General features: G+C 38.4%; 1 protein-coding gene across 1 annotated transcript in view; it reads right to left on the reverse strand.

Moving 5' to 3' along the window:
* Nucleotides 1–19,754, reverse strand: part of MTHFD1L (methylenetetrahydrofolate dehydrogenase (NADP+ dependent) 1 like) — a 130,105-nt gene that overhangs the window by 13,812 nt on the left and 96,539 nt on the right. The window contains exons 24-25 of the mRNA XM_015821824.1: nucleotides 13,068–13,175; nucleotides 11,336–11,488 (exon numbers count right to left, since the gene is read on the reverse strand). Coding sequence (XP_015677310.1) covers nucleotides 11,336–11,488; nucleotides 13,068–13,175 — 261 coding nt within the window. The remainder of the gene's footprint in view (nucleotides 1–11,335; nucleotides 11,489–13,067; nucleotides 13,176–19,754) is intronic.

Here is a 19,754-nt window from a genome sequence, read left to right on the forward strand (position 1 = left end):
AGCAATCTAGAATTAAGGAGAAACTTCCTGACAGTGAGAACAATTAACCAGTGGAACAACCTGCCTCCAGAAGCGGTGAATGCTCCAACACTGGAAGTTTTTAAGAAGAGACTGGACAGCCATTTGTCCGAAATGGTATAGGGTTTCCTGCCTGAGCAGGGGGTTGGACTAGATGACCTTCAAGGTCCCTTCCAACTTTTTTATTATTATTATTATTATTATTATTATTATTATTATTATTATTATTATTATTATTATTATTATCCTCTTATGAGTTCCAAATGACCCCAAACATTTATTATAAGAAAATGATTTAATAAATACTACTTTAACTAATAGTATTACTACTACTATTACTAGCATCAGCCCCTTGGATAGTCCCATTAAGCCATGGGGGTTAATACCACTCTGGGGAACCCTGGTTTATACCAACCCGATTCAAATGCGGGGTTTCAAACTCCTTTCTGCAGACATATATGAACAGTGTATGAATCTTTTTAGTATTTCATGTAATTTTTAAGCTTTTAGATACTGTTTCCTATATTTCCAGAACTATTTTTCTTTTCTTTACAAGCTAAACAGTGGAGAAAGGTTTTTAACTCTCATTAACATTTGGAAGGACTTTAAAGGCCATATGTAACTGATTTCAGGCAGCGGTAATTCTGATACGTAACTGTAGACCCTGAACTAATGGCTTATTGGTGGTTGTGTTTCAGAATGACCCTACATTATGATTCAAGTTGTGAAGAATCAAAGTAGAATTCGCCTTTCTCTCCTATTCTATGCTGTTTCCTGTTTTACAATTGCTTCGATATTCTGCATGTAATCTCTTTGCCAGTTGTAATTAAACAAAGAAATTCTCTAAATATGTACAGTTTTGCATTAAAGCTGACTAAAACACTAGTACTATGGTTCCCATAGGGATAAGTCAAAGTATACTTATACTGTGTTAAGGCTAATGACTTGTGTTTCTCATTAAGACAATTACACAGTTTAAAATGAAAATAATAAAATGAGCATCTATAATCCTACACGTATCACGTATAATATGATATATAGAGACATTCCTTGGTTAACAACAGTAACTGGGACTGCAATTTCCATTGCTAAGCAATGCGGTAGTAAACCGTGAGATCACACAACTGCATTGTTTAGTGAGGGCAATCTTGGCACTCCTTGCTGGCATTGTTAAGCAAGGATTGTGGTTGGAGAGGTGGCATGAGTACAGTGGGGGCAGGTTTGGTGCTGCCAGGTGGAGAAGAGTAAGAACAATTTATTGGACTTATTTATGACCTGCCCTGCCAGCTTCCCCATGGACTTTGCTTATGGGAAGCCATCAGGGAAGATTGCAAATGGTGATTACATGATCACGGGATGATACAATTGTCATGAGTGCAAGCTGGTTGCCAGGCACCCGGATCTCGATCACAGGGATGCTGAGATGGCCAGAACTAAGGACCGGCCATAAGTACTACTTGTTCAGCGCTTTTGCAACTTCAAATGGCAGCTGAATGAGTGGTTGTTAATCGGGGACTTCCTGTAAGATTTAAATAAGAAGCAACCAAACCAAACCAAAATGCTTTTACGTGACATCCCTCTACCAACCACAGTAACATGTTTTTAAAAATAAGGAATCCATATACTGAGAATCACAATAAAAATGAAACTTACGCAGATTTTGAAACTCATCTATCACATAACATTATACTAATAAGAATTACAGCAAAATAGCCCTATTGCCATTCTGACTTCCATCAAGTACATTTGCTTTGTAAGCGAATCTCCAAATCCTTCTTAAATGATGTATGGAGTGGGAGTAGCAAAAAACAGAATTCCATAGTTGGGGACTCAGTTCCTGAAATGCATGCAAATGAGTTGGAGTAACTCGTGAAAAGAGAATTGAAGGAAACCCCTGTTCTATTGATTATATTGGATACAAAGGCTCATACCAAGATAGGAACTGGGACTGCTGGTGAGGAATAACTGACTGCAGGGGTCTAATGACAATTCACCACGGGCAACTTGCCGCAGGACAACTCGTTGCGGGACAAGAGTTACACTGATATCAAAGAAATAGTGGAACAGAATCATTAAAGAAAGGATGCAAAAGAAGAGACAGAATGAAATGCGAATGGCAAAAATTAAAATAATTGTTATTTAGTTTAAATAACTTATTAGAATTGTTAAGTTGTCCCACAGCGAGTTGTCCCATGGCGAGTTGGCCATAGCAAGTTGTCCTGCGGCAAGTTGGCCGTGCCAAGTTGGCTTCAGCAGTTTTGGTCACCATGATGTAAAAAAGATGTTGAGACTCTAGAAAGAGTACAGAGAAGAGCAGGAAAGATGATTAGGGGCCTGGAGGCTAAAACACATAAAACATATAAAACATATAAAGGTTGGACTCGATGACCTCCAAGGTCCCTTCCAACTTTATATTATTATTATTATTATTATTATTATTATTATTATTATTATTATTATTATTATTATTATTATTATTATTATTATTTGCTGGAATTGGGTATGTCTACTTTAATGAAGAGAAGGACGAGGGGGGACATGATAGCAGTGTTCCAATATCTCAGGGGCTGCCACAAAGAAGAGGGAGTCAAGCTATTTTCCAAAGCGTCTGAAGGCAGCACAAGAAGTAATGGATGGAAACTAATCAAGGAGAGAAGCAACCTAGAACTAAGGAGAAACTTCCTGACAGTTAGAAAAATTAACCAGTGGAACAACCTGCCTCCAGAAGCTGTGAATGCTCAAACACTGGAAGTTTTTAAGAAGAGACTGGACAGCCATTTGTCTGAAATGGTATAGGGTTTCCTGCCTGAGCAGGGGGTTGGACTAGATGACCTCCAAGGTCCCTTCCAACATCATCATCATCAAGTTATCCCATTCTGACTTAAACATCATAATGAGAAGCTTCCTCAATGGAAAATCAATAAAAAGCCCTGCAATGAGAGGAAAGATGGAAAAAAGAGGGAGGCCCAGGATAATGCATTTTGCAAAATTCTGGATTCAGCAATCCCTAATCCATTTTCACCGGGCAGTAAAGAAGGTCCATTTATTGTCATTGCTTTTTTCCCCCAGATCTGAACAACAGATTAAAAATGCTACTATCCTCAGGCTAAACACCCCACTACCCATTAGATTGTGTAGTTTCAAAGGTGTCAGCCTAGAAATAAAGTAATAGGGTGGGAAGCTAGTCAGCAATAAGTCCTATACTTTTTTTTTTTAACAGCACTTCTTTTAACAGCAGCTGGGCCTGGCTGCCAACATTTCAAATGCAAGTCCCTCCATCATTTTGTACACAAAAAAGGGAGACTCGATTGACGACAATGAAGATCCTGATTACACGTACAGCATTTAGATGCCCTTTTATTTTGATCTCACGTGTTTCTGTGATGAATGGTACATACGTGAGACCAAAATTAATGTCATCCATTGCACTCAAGTCTCAAAGCAATTGAAAAAACTGCCCTATCTCAATTTAAATCAAACTATGACGTTGCCTAAATATCTTTGAAAACATCATACTGTGCATTAGTTTTATAATGGTCAGTGCATCAACTGTACGACATACAAATATCTATTTTAAAAAAGAGAAATCTGTGAAAATGCAATATGTATTGGAGAACATGAATTTGGTATTCTGTGATAATATTTTTCTTCCTATGGCCTGCAAAATTTGAAAGAGATGCTCTAAACAGGAGTTATTTGGATTGTGTTCTTACATATCAAAACATTCTCTAAAAAAAAAACACCTTTAGAAGTTTGACAAATACACCTGAGAGTAGCAAAAGACATCGGCTTATCTCATAATAATCCTAACAGATAATTCTGGGAAGATCCACAATCACCCATCTGGTGAGCAAATTTGAGATCCATGTTGGAGTGCCACCATGTGGAAACAAAGTTTGCAAGATGCGCTTGGAATATTTCAATTAGCTGTGAGGATAGTTTTTTGCAGAGTGAAGAAAGGAGCACCACATGCATTACTACTGATCTGAAGATATCAAATATTGCTGCTGGAAATTTAGGAAAGCTTTATACATATACACTAAAACTGGAATGACAATGAAAGTTGCAACAGCATTTGGTAGACACAACATATGTACAGTACTGATTTGGTGCAGATCCACCTTCATGTACTTCTACATACCGAATCCACAAAATATAGGTGGATCATATAGCTACATCCAACACTATTGCTATATCTTCCTGAATTACACCTCATGAATCCAGTTCAGAGAGATATCTGTGCTCCAATCATGAGGAAGAAGTTCCTTTACAGAATCAGACACCCATTAGAATCTCTTTGGAAAGAAAAAGCATTTTCTTTGTACCATTTGCTAATGCAAGTAAATGATGAGGGAAAAAGTACTAAACATTTTAATACCAAACAATTACATCCCCAAAGGCATCAAAACAAGTTGCAGTTTTGAGGCTGAGTGAGGGAAACATAATTCTCTCTCCTCCATTGTACAGATAGAAAATATTTCCCTAGACCATCTCGGACAAATGGCTGTCCAGTTTCTTCTTAGAAACTTCCAGTGTTGGAGCATTCACCGCTTCTGGAGGCAGGTTGTTCCACTGGTTAATTGTTCTAACTGTCAGGAAGTTTCTCCTTAGTTCTAGGTTGCTTCTCTCTTTGGTTAGTTTCCACCCGTTGCTTCTTGTCCTGCCTTCAGACGCTTTGGAAAATAGCTTGACTCCCTCTTCTTTGTGGCAGCCCCTGAGATATTGGAACACTGCTATCATGTCCCCCCTCGTCCTTCTCTTCGTTAAACTAGACATACCCAGTTCCAGCAACCGTTCCTTATATGTTTTAGCCTCCAGTCCCCTAATCATCTTTGTTGCAATCAAAGCAATCTTTTGGATAACGAAGGCTCTTTCCCCTATGCCTTTGTGGATACCAGTCTGCAGAAGACATGGAAACTTCCATTGCTCAGAGAATATGAAACCCTCTATTACTAAGTGGAATATTTAAAGAAAAAAGAAAAGAAAATGATTAAAAATCAGCCAACAAGAAAATGCATATCGGTCATGTCTCTGGGCTCAAATTATTTCATTAACAGTGGAATTAGAACCTCTATCACATAATGATGGGGAATATGATATGCTGGTTTGAACATCTGATTTTTCCTCTCAAGATAATTCACTATTGCATACCTCTATAAGTTACCACTTTAAATTCTTTTCTTCTATTTCTTCCTTGAGTAACTCAATAAAAACAAATATGGCTGACTAATTAGGAAGAGAGACTCTCAAAAGGAAGGAAGCTTTCTCATCTGCTCAAGGCGTGCCAAACATTCTTAGCAATGGATTAGATAAAGAGACTAAGCTGACAGTTTTCCTGGCAGGCAGAGAAAGGAGAACAAAGAGCAAGATATCAGAAGAAGAAAGCAGGAAGACCCCAGAGTTTTATGAATGCTTGTAATGATTCAGCCACTCTTTTTATTAGAGACCACTTACAGTGAAAAACTTTAATATGAAAGCAAAATAATATACCTATTCAATTTGCCCCTTGCCTTTGTGGTCTCGTTAATCTTAATTCAAGGTGCTGATTNCTGGCGACCCCAAGGGGGAGGGCCTTCTCTGTGGGAGCCCCCACCCTCTGGAACGAACTGCCCCCAGAGATCAGGGTGATCCCTGATCTCCCTTCCTTCCGCCGCGCCCTCAAGACGTGGCTGTTCCAACTAGCGGGACTGGCCTGAGGGATTTTAAAGGGGGTTTTAATTACTTTTAAATTGGACATACTTAAATATTTCGTTTTAATCAAATTTTAATTAAGTATATGTATATATGTTAGTATTTTATTCAATTGTCAGCCGCCCTGAGTCCGTAAGGAGAAGGGCGGGATATAAATGCAATTAATAAATAAATAAATAAAATAATAAATTGGTTAATGTAGCTGGCTGGGAGTTAAAGAGACAACTTGATCCATTCTTAAAATGTATTGATTACATCATGTCCTGTCTCCAATATACTTGTCCTGTAATTTACTCATTCTTAATGATCTCACTGAAATCAATGTCATTTGAATGAATTCGTAATTTCTCATTCTGTATTATATGAGAAGTATTGGAAGGGAAGTCATGATCTCAGAGAACAAAGACAAACAAAAGAAGATTGTGGCAGACAGGCGTCCTACTTCTCCTGTATTTTTACATAGAAATACTCTTAAAATGAAGGCTATTGAATGAAGATAGTGCATTCCTTTTCTTTTGTTATCATTTATATTCTTCAGGTTTTCTGTTTTCTATTGTAATCTGTGAATGAAACTTTGCAACAAAAACTGCATCTCAGTTTCAACTTTCAAAAAGCATATCCAAATTTCCTTCTCAGGTTCCTATCGTTCTTTCAAGAAATCCACACAAGGAGTATAAAAGATGCTTAAAAAGATAGTGAGCTATGAAGGCCTAAAGTAATTTATATCTCTACTGTGTGGGAAGTCAGCCCCCCCCCCCAGAGAAGGAAATATTAAAGAGGCAGAAAAGCATGCCCAGTTTTTCTTAATAGCTCCAAGTCTCCCTCCCCCAAGCAGAAACCAGCTCTGTAGAAATGCAGATGTAAATAATCCAGGAAGGTTGGAGGCCCCCAGCTAGAAGCTTAGGAAGACAAAGACACTTAAATTCTACATACCCCACCCAAACTCTAAGACAGGACATAATAGGATTAACCCACAGATGCCAAAGGGCATCAGACTCAGACTCAGACTCAGGTCAAAGTACATGCCACAGGAACTCCAAACAAAAGTCTCCAGAGGGTATAAAAACCCACTCCCTACATGTGCTCCCTCTACTTTTCTTCCAGAGCCATCTTTCTGTCTGGCTCTCCTCTTCAATAAACTGCAACCTTCTTTCTAAAGCAGTCGCCATGTTGTTTATTCCCAGCTTGGACTGAACCATGATGAAGACTTTTCCTTCAACAACTGATTTACAAGTCATCCAGATTTTGTTATAGCAAGCATGAATTATGTATATTCTGAATATATTTTCTGTTATTTTTTCTGTATAAAGTTTTGCCCATGTATTTTTTAAAAATCTAACAGTGATTCTAGAAAAATAAATGTAACTCCCTTGGAGATTCCTGCCATTCTTTAAATATAGTGAAATAAAGAAGCTGTATTTTTCTTCTACTGTTAATAATTAATGTAATATTTTCTTGCAATGCAGTTGAGTGGAACAGCACATAGCTGCCATTGATTGGAGAAAAAGCAACCAACAACTTCTCAGTTGTTTCATAGTTTCATTGCTCCATTTTCCTTTAACTTTTATCCTATATATTTCTGGCCTCTAAAAATGACCACATTCCATTCTTTATGTCAAACTTATCAAAATTAAACTATTTCCAGCTGCCAAAATAGCTTTAAGGGGAAAATGTTATTATATTATATTATATAGTGCTGTTAGCAAGCTGAGGATTTTCCCCTCATCCATTACAATTTAATATATACCACCCCCCCAAAAAATGTCCTGGGTAGTACAGTAGATGTGGAGATTATAATAGCAAACATATATGCTTTCCTCACACATTGTATAATTAAAACCAATTGTCAGAATCAACTGAAAAAAAGGCAAGAATGCGAAGCAGGAAATAGTCTTGACCTATTAGATTTAAAACAAATTATCTTCATAATCCAATTATATTGATGTACTGTATAGCCTATTCTCTCTTGTGTTGATTCTGCTCTTGTGTTTGTGGTTCATCTTGAACTATATTTTCACACATAAAAATGCAACTTGAATTGTAATTTTTCCCATTATCTTTTTTTAATTTGTTCAAAGTATACAAACTAAAAATGACATCAATCAGCAGGCAAAATTCCAAGGGGGAAAATGACTATATGTACATTGAGTTGGTAATCTGTGGCCTGAGGGCTACATGCTGTCCCTGAGCAGCCCACCTGCACCCCCTGGACCCCAATGTCACAGAGCTGAAATTCATCAGTGAAATAGAAGTTTCTCAGCAGCACCCTGGGGATATTTTCTCATTCCAAATAAGATATAAATTGGAGTAAGTGGCCTCTCAAAGGAAACCATTTCTATTTTAATCCTTATCCACCATTCCCCACCAAAATCAATGTGAATTATTCCAGACTAGAACTTTGATTTATCTAGATGAATAGTCCCAATGTTGCCTCAGGGTATTCTAAATTTAAAGCTATCTACCTTAACATGAATTGGCAAAATCGTGCAGGTATATATGTATGTATGTGCGTGTGCGCGCACACACACACACACACACACACACACACTATCTATCTATCTATCTATCTATCTATCTATCTATCTATCTATCTATCTATCTATCTATCTATCTATCTATCTATCTATCTATCTATCTATCTATCTATCTATCTATAGTATCTCAAAGGTTTCAATTTTGCTATGACTATTTGGAGTGTCTTATACATTATCTCAGAATAAATGTGAAAAAGAGTGACTTGAAGATGGAGGTTGAAATCATAAGCCATGTGCCCAATTGCTTTTATTTCATCGTATTGTGACAGAGAGAAAGGGCACCTCTCCTGCTGCTTGCCAAAATGACATGATGCAACTGAAAATTTTGATTCTAAAATACTAGAACTTCTGCTTAACTGTTGGTGGCCATACCTAACATCATATGCAATCTGTGTCCTCACTGAAAGACCCTGGTTCAACAAATAAACCATTAGAAAGCAACAAGTAGTGAAGAATTCATTCTTCAAAATCAGAACAACCTACACCTATAGCTTCACAAAAGATTTATATTCAGTCTTGAAAAACTTTCTCAGGGTACTTATAGATTTTATAATACTGCTGAAATTGATGGTGCCTAAAGAGATCCAGAAAGCTGAGATCAGCATATGAATAAAAAGAGTTAACCTCTGCAAACAAGGAACTAGCACCAATCCTAAGCCATTCATTTAGGAAAAAAAAACCTCTTAATAGTTATAGACTATTCTTTCTGGAATGCCTAAGACCTTGTTGTGACTTAAATGTTCAGTCATCAACTTTCAGCTAAGGGTCAGAAAATATTTTAGGGAGTGTGAATCAACAAGACCAGTAACCTTCAGCATTCCAAAATGTATGTGACTGTTAAAATAATGTATATTTTTAATGGAAACATTTTCTATTCAAAACAATATTAATTAGAAATTAACATTATAAACATAGGGTTAGTTTATCATTTTGTAAAGAAAGAACCAATAGAAACCTTGAAGCTTCAAACACTGGCTGAATAAGATTATGTTTATCTCAACTTTGTATAGAGGCAAAGAATGCAGCTCTGTATTGTCTCTAAATCATTGTTGTCCTTGGAGTAAGTCAAAGTGGAATTCCTCTTCATTGTGTCGCACAGAGCACTCTCACTACAGCAGATTAACTAATATGTGGGAAAGTACAAAGCTGCAATAACTTTTGGGTGGGTCTGAATCTCTCACGAGCACAAGAGAATCCAATCATTCCCCACCCAAGCATAACTCACTAGTGACCTCACCAACTTCCTAAACAAATTTAACAAGCCTTCCTGCCTGCTTGCCATATAACTGGGTCATCATGTCACAAGCCCACCTGTGAACATACAATAGTCAGAGTTATTGCAAAATGACATAAAAACCATGGCAACATTGGAAAAAGCTGTGTGCAGTTTTTACCCCTTAAATAGACTTACCTATCGCATAGGAACTTTCAGCGCAAAACAATATATTATAAAACCGAGTTTCAAAATATTTGAAAAGTTTTAAATTGCTTCTGACATAAATGTTCAAAATCAATATATGAATATGGTTCCCCTTCTCCCAACAATCTAACCTAGAAAAGGAAGTCTGAAGACTAGACTTGTGTATCAATTTGAAAGGAGACCAGAGTTGACCAATTACTGACCAGAGCTTAGACTAAACCCAACTCTGGACGTCAAAAAATAGAACTGAACATGTACACTATTGATATTAACTTATGACTGATATGTTTTCACCCTGGCTGCTCTTTCTATATTCTTCGCTTTTTGTTTTTCTGTTTTTTTTATTTTCTTATTTCTCTAAAGAAAGGCCATAAAAAAGGCAAAAACGTGTCTCACTTAGTAACAGAAATTTTAGGCTCAATTGTGGTCGTAAATCTAGGACTACCTGTATAATATTATCTCTATAATTTCAGTGAGGCAAATACAATTTATATTTAGTCTTATTCATAATATACCACAAGACATTAACAAGTCTCTCAGGAGAGCACAAAAGGTTTAAGTCACATTCTGGACATTCTGACATTTTATTGTGCTTGTGGTGAAAGGAATGTTTCCTAGTTATATACATAGAAAGCAGACTGCAAGGCCAGAGAATCCTCATGACAGAATTTCCTGATTTCTCAAAGCACATCTAGTTGGGATTCACTTCCTTCCTTGTGCCCTTTCACTGGTAATGCAGAACAAAGCTCTCTTATTATTTCCAAATGTCTTGCTCTTGTAAGAAGATCAGACTGTGCTCTGGTCAGGTAACACTACAAGAGCACATTCTTCTTATGACTGCTTTGTGTTTAGATTCTGTGAAAAGGACAGTTGTTATTATCATTATCGGTAACTTAATATCCAGTCCGGATGAGACCCTGGTTTCTTATGATGTCACTTTTACTCTTTACCTGCATTCCCACAACTGAAGCTGTCATGGTAGTGAAGAAATGACTGCTACAAGACAGCACCTTAAGTGACCGAACTAAACTCAGTCCAGATCATATAGGTGCCATGCTGGACCTCTGCCTGACACTAAATAACATGAAGGTTTCTACAGATAAAAACACAGCTACGCCATGGGTTCACCTGCATCCCCCATTGTGGGCAATCTCTACAAGGAAGAAGTAGAAGCCAAAGCCCTAACCTCCTTCCCAGGAATTCCACCCAGTCACTGGTATAAGTATGTGGATGATACTTAGATCAAGATTAAAACACAACAAGTAGAAGCCTTCACCAAACTCATCAACACCATTAAGTTCACACAGGAAGATGTTAAGGAAAATAATCGTAGAATGGGACACAATTCACTTAACAACTGTTTTGCTTAGCAACAGAAATTTTGGGCTCAGTTGTGGTCTGCTTTATAATCTTTGAATTCTTCTTAGTTTTAGAAGCATCCCTGAGAAATTGCTGTATGAAGAAACATAAATCTACTCCTCTCCTATTTGGGTTTGTACAATGAATCCTTTACATTTGAATCAATATACTTGGTTCAGCAACTATTTGATGTAAATCCTTGTAAACAGGTAAAGTATCTCAGAGATGGCTGATTACTTATTTCTATTCTGTTTGTACCACAGGGTTCCAAACATAATTATACAAATTTTTCAAATGCGACAACACTACTCACCGTTCCCACCAGTGGATAAATAAACCCAGCTCCGATACTGGCTCTTACATCGCTGATAGGCAGAACGAACCCAGTGGGAACACCTTTCTTCTCAGGCATGTGGGAAAGGGACAGGTGAGTTTTTGCCATGCAAATGGGCAAATTCCCAAATCCCTGTCAAAAAAGAAATGAGAACGAGAGTGAATGTATCTATACCACACTGAAATAACAACAGTCTCCTCTCTAAGGTTTTGCATGCTGTATAATAAAGCTAAATTTTATTTCCAGTACATTGCTGACTTCTAGGAATAAGTCTTTGGCTCAAGCTTCAATGGATTGTGGCAAGATGTTATAAGTATACATCTTAATGAATAATAATTTCTTAAATGCCTTTTTCAAGCCCAGTATAGATCAGAAAGAGAGCAATTGCAACATTTTATACAATAACTCAGCAATTTGGCTCAACAGCCAACCAATAAACAATATATTAACTACTGAGACAAACCAAACACAACTGTATACACTTAAAATGGTACCTTGTGATACATGACTGAACATATGTACATCCATAATTAAAAGGGATTAATCTAGGAATTGCTGAGATTAATTATTGTTAAGGTAAGATAACAAGTCCTTCCGCTCACCCAGCAACTAATTAAAAAGTTATTTAAATCGTTTTTAAAGTTTTCAAATTTTCACAGGGATGAAGGGAAGGAGGGAGTTAAGACCAGAGTCTCAGGGCCTGGAGACTTCAACTCTGAGGAACAGAAAGAGAGGACTCTCAAGATAGTGTAAGGAACAAATAGAACTGCAGGAAGTACTCAGGATAACATCAGGAAGACCAGGGGTTTAGAGACCAGACAGCCCTAAACATAAGCGTCAGCCATAGGCTCTGGTTCAAATAGGGAGCAAGGACAGAGCCTTGTGGAATGCTGAGATATGCAAGTGGCACCGAAGGTCCAATGTACTTTTCTAGTCATTTAACCAGGAGCCTTTCCTTTCTCAAGGTTACGCAAATCCATGATTGTGGGGCCCTGGCAGCATTCTGATTCAGAAAGACCTTGGTGATATTAATAAACAAGTCACTGAAAGGGCCAGCACTAGTAGGCTGGGATGGGAAAAAGCAAGAAAAGTTAAAGGCAAGTATCATCCAGGTCATAGTTGTCTCAAAGGTTCAGTTGCATTTTGAAAAGCACCTTTGGGTTTAAAGGAACATACAGAAAGATTGGGTCCTGGCCTACAGCAGCATTATATACTGGGCAGTTTTTATTCATTGTTTAAACCAGTGGTTCTCAACCTTTTTAATGCCGCGACCCCCAACCGGTCATAAGTCGAGGACTAAACCGGTTGTAAGTCGAGGACTAAACCGGTCGTAAGTCGAGGACTAAACTGGTCGTAAGTCGAGGACTACCCAACCGGTCGTAAGTCGAGGACTTTCCCTGCCCAGGAGCGCCGCGCATGCGTGGTTCCGCCCTCTGCGCCGGCCGAGGCGTAGCTGGCAAGCGGCAGAGACGGAGCAGGCCGACCACCAGCTGGCCCACCCCAAGGGAGGTAAGGCACCCGCCGGAAAAGGGGGAAAAATGGCAGACAAAAAAAATGGCGGACAGCCTTGCTTGGCGACCCCCGTGAAATGGTCGATCGACCCCAAATGGGGTCGCGACCCATAGGTTGAGAACCGCTGGTTTAAACCGATACATTTTAAAATAGGAATGGCACTCACAATATATCTGTTTGCATATAGTCTTGTTTTTACCTGTTGAGTGTAACAATTTATTTGAGACTGAGCTGCAGGAGAGAGCTCTATATCCTCAGCTCCATAGATCTTCTGAGCTATGATTCTTATTTTTTCAACTATGGGAAGCTGTGAAAACAAAACAGGATGATGGAATGTTAATTTGAAGAGTCCCAAGGTACTTTCCTTCATATCAGGATTGCCTAGTTCTCATTGGCAGTTAATTTAGTACACCACTATATTAAACATTACGTTATGCATTGCTTCCTAAAAAATATCATGGATGTAAAAGAAAACTTCTATTGCCTTCCATTCAGAAATCACCATCCATCTCATCATTCCAACAATGCAGACAGAGAAAAAAATAAGTTTATGTATATTAGCTTCCTGTAGCCATACATTCTGAGGTGTATTTCAGAGTTTTGTTTTGCTTATTTAGCAAGAAAAGCTCACCCAAAACTCAGTTCTGGTTAAACCAAACTGTATATATCAGTGGTGGCGAACCTTTTAGAGACCGAGTGCCTAAACTGCAATCCAAAACCCACTTAGGCATCGCCGGGTGCCAGGTGGGTGTGGCCACCGAGTGGGCATGGCCACCAAGCTGTCGGCTCGTGCTCGCTCGCTGTCCGCTCTGACTCGTGCTCACTCTCAAGCTGCAGCAAATGCTGCTTCCGCAGAAAGTTGCTTCTTTTATAGCCTCTCGCCTATTCCCAGACTGCACATGCGCAAGAGGAGGAGGGAGCAGCTCAGCCCAGCAATGGCTCGCGTGCCACCAGAGACGGCTCCGCGTGCCGCCTGTGGCATGCGTGCCATAGGTTCGCCACCATGGGTATATATACTGTATGCTCATGATAATTGGAAAAGGCTGCTCTCATTTTTTTTCTGTATGTTCAGTGAATTTTTCTCTCATAAACAATTCACAAAGACAAGTCCAAGTCCCATATCTGGCAGGGTACAGTTGTGGGATCAGCACAAGTTGTACAGATGGCCTGCCTTGTATGATTCTTCTGGGGGACATATCTCTACAACACCTGAAGATGTGTAGTTTTAAATGCCCTTGAAAAAGTCTTGCTGAAGTAAACCAGGCATGGAAAATTTATCTTAACATAAGCTTCTATTATTGAAACTGCTCTAGAAAACCTCTAATGGATTACCTCAGAAACAGCTCTCAGCTTTTTTTTCATTTACTATTACAGTCAAAAATATGTTCTTTACTAAATGATCAATATACTGTTCAATTGCCCAGGTCTGTAAAGAAGCATAAGGCTAGGCTGATCCTTCGTTTTAAGAGTGTCTGCCCTGCACATCCCATTCCCTCTGAAGAAAGTCCTGCCCCAGTCTTAAGTCTTAGATTTTTCTGCCTAGACTGCTTTGCAACAACTGAAATTCAGTAAGTATGAGGTAATGTTATCTTATCTTTCCGATAATGGAATCATGTATAAAGTTACACTGCTAATTTTTGTACTAATCATGCTGAAGTCTGGAAAGATGTGGGAGAGCAATGAAAATAAATTTTAATAAAGGACAGAATGAATGGCCAAAAGATTCTTGCCTGCCTCATCTGTACAGCAGAATTAACACATTCAGCGTGCACAAATACACATACACACACACAGATTAACCATAGCTGCTGCTGCAATATTTTCTTCTGTGATTAAGGAGCAGCCATCCCAAATGCCTGGAGCAGAGGGCATTTTGCCACAGGATGCCTTTGAAATCAATAGTGCATTGATTGAGTTGTGCTGGACTTTTGGTGCTCCAGCTTTGTGCCAACTCTACAGCAAAAAATTATCACAGAAATGTAGTGATTCATTGCTTTGGTATCAAATGACAAGGCTCAACCCCATCATTCAGTTCTGGAAAGATTCTTATTATCACATTCCTTTATTTATAAAAACAAGGGAGGAGAGGGTAACCTTAGTCCTCACATTAAATCTAAGACAAATTTATCATTCTGTGACAATACCAAATGTTTTGGCTCTTCTCTCTTTTTTTTATCCACTAACACTATGTTCATGCTTGTATTTTCATTGGGCACCTTGTCCCCCTGGCCTACAACTCTTAGTATCATGGTTGGTACTTCAGTACATGTGCTATGATATTTTAAGCCTCAAACTCTGAGATGGATGTTTGCACAGAAATGCCAATCAAACTTCTAGAACAGGGGTCCCCAACCCCCGGTCTGAGGACCAGTACCGGGCCGCAGCATGCCAGCAACCGGTCTGCACAAGCAAGCAAATCCCCATCCGCAGGATACAGGCAGCACACAAAACCACACACCCTCCGGTCCGTGGAAAAACCTCTCTCCACGGAACCGGTCCCTGATGCCAAAAGATTGGGGACTCTGTTCTAGAAGGTTTTGATGGCTGGATAACCTACAGCTTTCCAAGTCTTCTATCTACTAGAGGTAGAAATTATGAAATTGGGCTGGGTTCTTCTGCTCTATTTAATGTCTTCTTTTTTAAACTGTTTTTTTATTCCAATATAGTCATGTTTAATGTAAGAGTTTTTCCTCCATTATTTATTTATTTAGAACATTTATATGGCCACCCACCTTAAGCAAATAACTTGGGATGACCAACAGGGCAAAAATAATGTAAATGATTAGTTTCTCTTCTTTCTATTTTGAAAATACCCAACGAAGCTCTTTTCAGGGATGATACTGCTTTTTACTTTGTTCAAAGAATTTCCAAAGAATTAGAAGAGCTGCAGTGGTGTGAGTCAGTGAAAGTTCACTTTCAGGACTTCTCTGTTTTTTCTGAGGTTGCTCCCAGATAACATAAAAAAAAAGTGGATCATTTCAAATAATAATCGTAATGAAAATCATAATGATAATAATCCTCCAGTGAGGCACTAGCGACATGGTTGTGGGGCTTGCGATAATTCAAGGAATTCCAAAAAGCCATTTAGAGTTCTATAAGCCACTTCAAAGGGAAAGATGTTGATAAAAAAGGATAGAGGAAAATAAATAAATGGAAAAAATCAGCCTGATTTACGGACAATATACGGCAAAAATTGAACATTGAAGTGTGTTGCACAAGAAAATATTTTATGGGGCTGTATTCTCCTTCCCTGATAATGGGATATTTTATGCTGAATATATCCAAAGTTAAAGAACATCCATACAAACAGGTACCACTGATTCAAAGGCCAACACTACAATAGAATTGACATTTTGAATTTCAAGCAGTCTCAAAAGGTCATACTAACATTTTAAGCAGAAAGCTGCTCACTGGTGTCTTATTATATCAAATTCCAGTTCAGAGGGGACTTTTAAAAGTAACTGTATAAGACTTCCAGGAAAATATTTTTGAGACAGAATTACAAGCATTGTTTAAATTCGCATAGAAGCATTATATTAGGCATATTATCTGGTGTCCTAAAAATCTTTTTCTTCGACAATAAGCAAGTTTTTAGCTATTATACATGTAAAAACAGGCTTGAAAATCATAACAGCAAGACCTGGTAAAGCTGCAGAATCCAGAAATTAAGAAGCATTCATAGTATAAATGGAAACTTTCAGGGCTTTACAATCATTATCTAGAAAAATAAATCAACTGAAGAAAATCTGTTTCATTTCCATAATTTACACATATTTCAAAGCCTAGCTCAGAAGTTCCCAACCTTTGCGGCTTGGCGGCCCAGCTGGGCATGCCATGTGAATGGTGGGCCAGCGCACATGCACACACTTGTGGCTCAACTTGTGTGAGAGGAGGGCCAACACGCACGCATATGCACATGCAGCTTGACTGCAAGTCAAGCTGCACGTGAGAGTGCCGTCCTGCTGCTTGTGCGATTCTAGCTGCATGTGCATTCACGTGTGCCAGCCTGCGGGCCAGTTGCAAATAGGCCACGGCCCGGTAATGGGTCATGGCCCAGGGATTGGGGACTCCTGGCCAGCTGTCTTTGTAACTTTGTTTCCCCGAAAACAAAACCCACCCTGAAAATAAGCTCTAGCCTGATTTTTTGAAGTGTGCCTAATATAAGCCCTACCCCAAAAATAAGCCTGGGAGGTGGGCATGGCCAGCACAAGTAGCAGTGAGTGTGTAGGGGCCAACTGTGTCTTGTAGCAGCACAGCCTGCCAGCCCCTTGGCACAGAGCAGATAAGTTCGTGCACGGAGGCAGAGGCAGGGGGAATGTTTGTGCGCCTATGGGGTACTTAGAAAACGAGTGATTCGCTCAGTTTCCAAGCACCCCAGAGGCGCCCAAACACTTTCCCCCAAACAGAGATCTGACGGAGACTGGAAGCTACATCTGCTTGTGAATAGGGCACTTGGAGATGGAACTAATCGCTCCATTTCAAAGCGCCCCATTCGCAAGCAGATGAAGCTTCCAGTGTCTGTCAGATCTCTGTTCGAGGGAAAAGTGTTTGGGCACCTATGGGGTGCTTGGGGCAGCTCCATCCCTCCCCCACCTGCCTCGTCTCATGGCAGCAGCACAATGGTGCAGGCCACGTAGCCTCCTACCGTGAGCGACCGCAGAAGCGGGCCAGCAGCCACATGGCCTCCTGCTGGACAGGGCTGTTGGTGTTGCTGCCGCCGCAAGGCAAGGCAGGTGTCAGGAAAAAAACAAGACATCCCCCGAAAATAAGACCTACTGCCTCTTTTGGAGGCAAAAAATATATAAGACTGGGTTTTATTTTTGTGGAAACACGGTACATGCTGAAAAAAGTGACTTATGACCATTTTTCACCCTTACCACTCTTTCAGCATTCCCATGGTCACGTGATCAAAATTTGAGCACTTGGCAACTGGCATGTACTGTATTTATGACGGGGTCATGTGATCACTTTTTGGGACCTTTTGACAACCAAAGTGAATAGGGAAGCCAGATTCACTGAACATCCTTGTTACTAACTTCACTGCAGTTATTTTACTTAATAACTGTGGCAACAAAGGTTGTAAAATGGGACAAACCTCACTTAACAACTGTCTTGCTTAGCAACAAAAATGCTGAGCTCAAATGTTGTCATAAGTCAAGGACTACCTGTATATAGAAAAACAATAGTGACACAAACAAAGAGGACCAGAATTCTTTTATTTTTTTGTTCCTCAGATGGGAATAAATGTAAAATATTTTGTGCCTATTCTAACAATTGCAACGAGACAAAAGTATCTTGTTTTAGTTTAATTTCTAAGCAGCTAAATAAAAATCACAAGCTATAGTGTATCAGAAACATGGACTAATTCATTCAAAACAAGTTTACTGAAACATATGATAATTGGAGTCAGACTGCTCTGATTAAATCAATCTACTAATTTTCATCCACGTGAATATATGAACAGCTCCCAATTCTCTTTCAGCCTTGTTTACAGAGACATGGACAACAGCTATTACTTTTTATATAAAGTTCTGGATTATCAAAATTAATTCTAGTTAGCATAATAGATATATTTCTTAAGGGATTTATTTTGAGACTGCTCAATTATATTTAACATTTTTTGCCCAGAACGAAAGTGTGTGGGTTGTTGTTTGAGCTCTGTTCAAATATTTAAGGATCCTAATATTTAATTCCAATTATGCCTTCAGTGGGTTCTTCCTAGCACAAAGGAGTCCCAGCAACAAAGCATCACTAATGTTTAAAAAATTGCAGGGAAGCAGATTCATCAGTTAAACCTCTGTGAGAAAGAAATAATATGCATTTACTCCTTTTCAAAACAAAATATTAACTAAATTACAGAATCTCCCATGACAGGGTGAAAAGGATTTCATTAGTTTTCACATTATATTAAACATATAGTGAACAGGCCATTTATAGATGAATGTGATGTGACACCAATTAACATGATAATGGATTTCAGTGATCCAAGTTTATTGACAGTTGTATAAACATAACAGTTTACAAACTAAGGATTAAGAAGTTGATCTTTTTGCTATAACCTGAATGTGCCTGATTAATTTTCTTTGCAGCTCTATAACAACCTAAGTATTTTAAATCCACAGTAACTATGAAAATGAAGGCAAACACAAACAAAAGCAACATTTAATTTGTCGCAGTTATTTAGACATGCTCTGGAATTCACCATGTTGATAGGTATACATTCCAATTAATTTCAGTAGAGCCTTTTGCTTATATTAAGGATTTTGCTTTCTTTCCAAGTGCTACTATTAAGTCATTACGTATATTAATCTGACTTTGAGACAAATTTTAATATTTTCCAATATCCATAGTTTTTAAAAACTGTGTACTGTAACATGAAAAATGATAACTGATGACCTTCTCATCAGTCCTTCAACACTGGAAAGACAAATTTATGGCCCTCATTACTCAGTGGATTTTAAATCTAAAATTACTTGTGACATATGAATGAGTTGCGTATAACAGTAGGCTACCTATGGATGATTATCATGACATAGGGTTATTCTTTATGTTATATACAAATATATAAACGAATACATTTTGATAAACATAGGTAAGTGTGTTTATAAGATTTTTGTTGTATTGCTTTTTTCCCTATTTTTTCTTTGTACTACTTCATTAAATAAGTGAAAGCAATTATTGTATAATATATGGAGAAATTAAATAAATAGCATGCAGTTTTCAAAAGCTCTCACCTTGCTCCCGTTTTTGAGAGTTACCCTCTAAAAATTATATGTTTATGTTCTTTGATGTAAGTTTACATATGTGTACAGCAGCCATTTTCCTTTTAAATCCCTTAATTTAGGAAACTTGATGTGGCTTTAAGGATTGTATTGTTGACTTATGT

This window comes from Protobothrops mucrosquamatus, unplaced genomic scaffold, assembly GCF_001527695.2.
Source record: "Protobothrops mucrosquamatus isolate PMUCROS unplaced genomic scaffold, P.Mucros_1.0 scaffold_168, whole genome shotgun sequence".
Taxonomy (NCBI): domain Eukaryota; kingdom Metazoa; phylum Chordata; class Lepidosauria; order Squamata; family Viperidae; genus Protobothrops; species Protobothrops mucrosquamatus.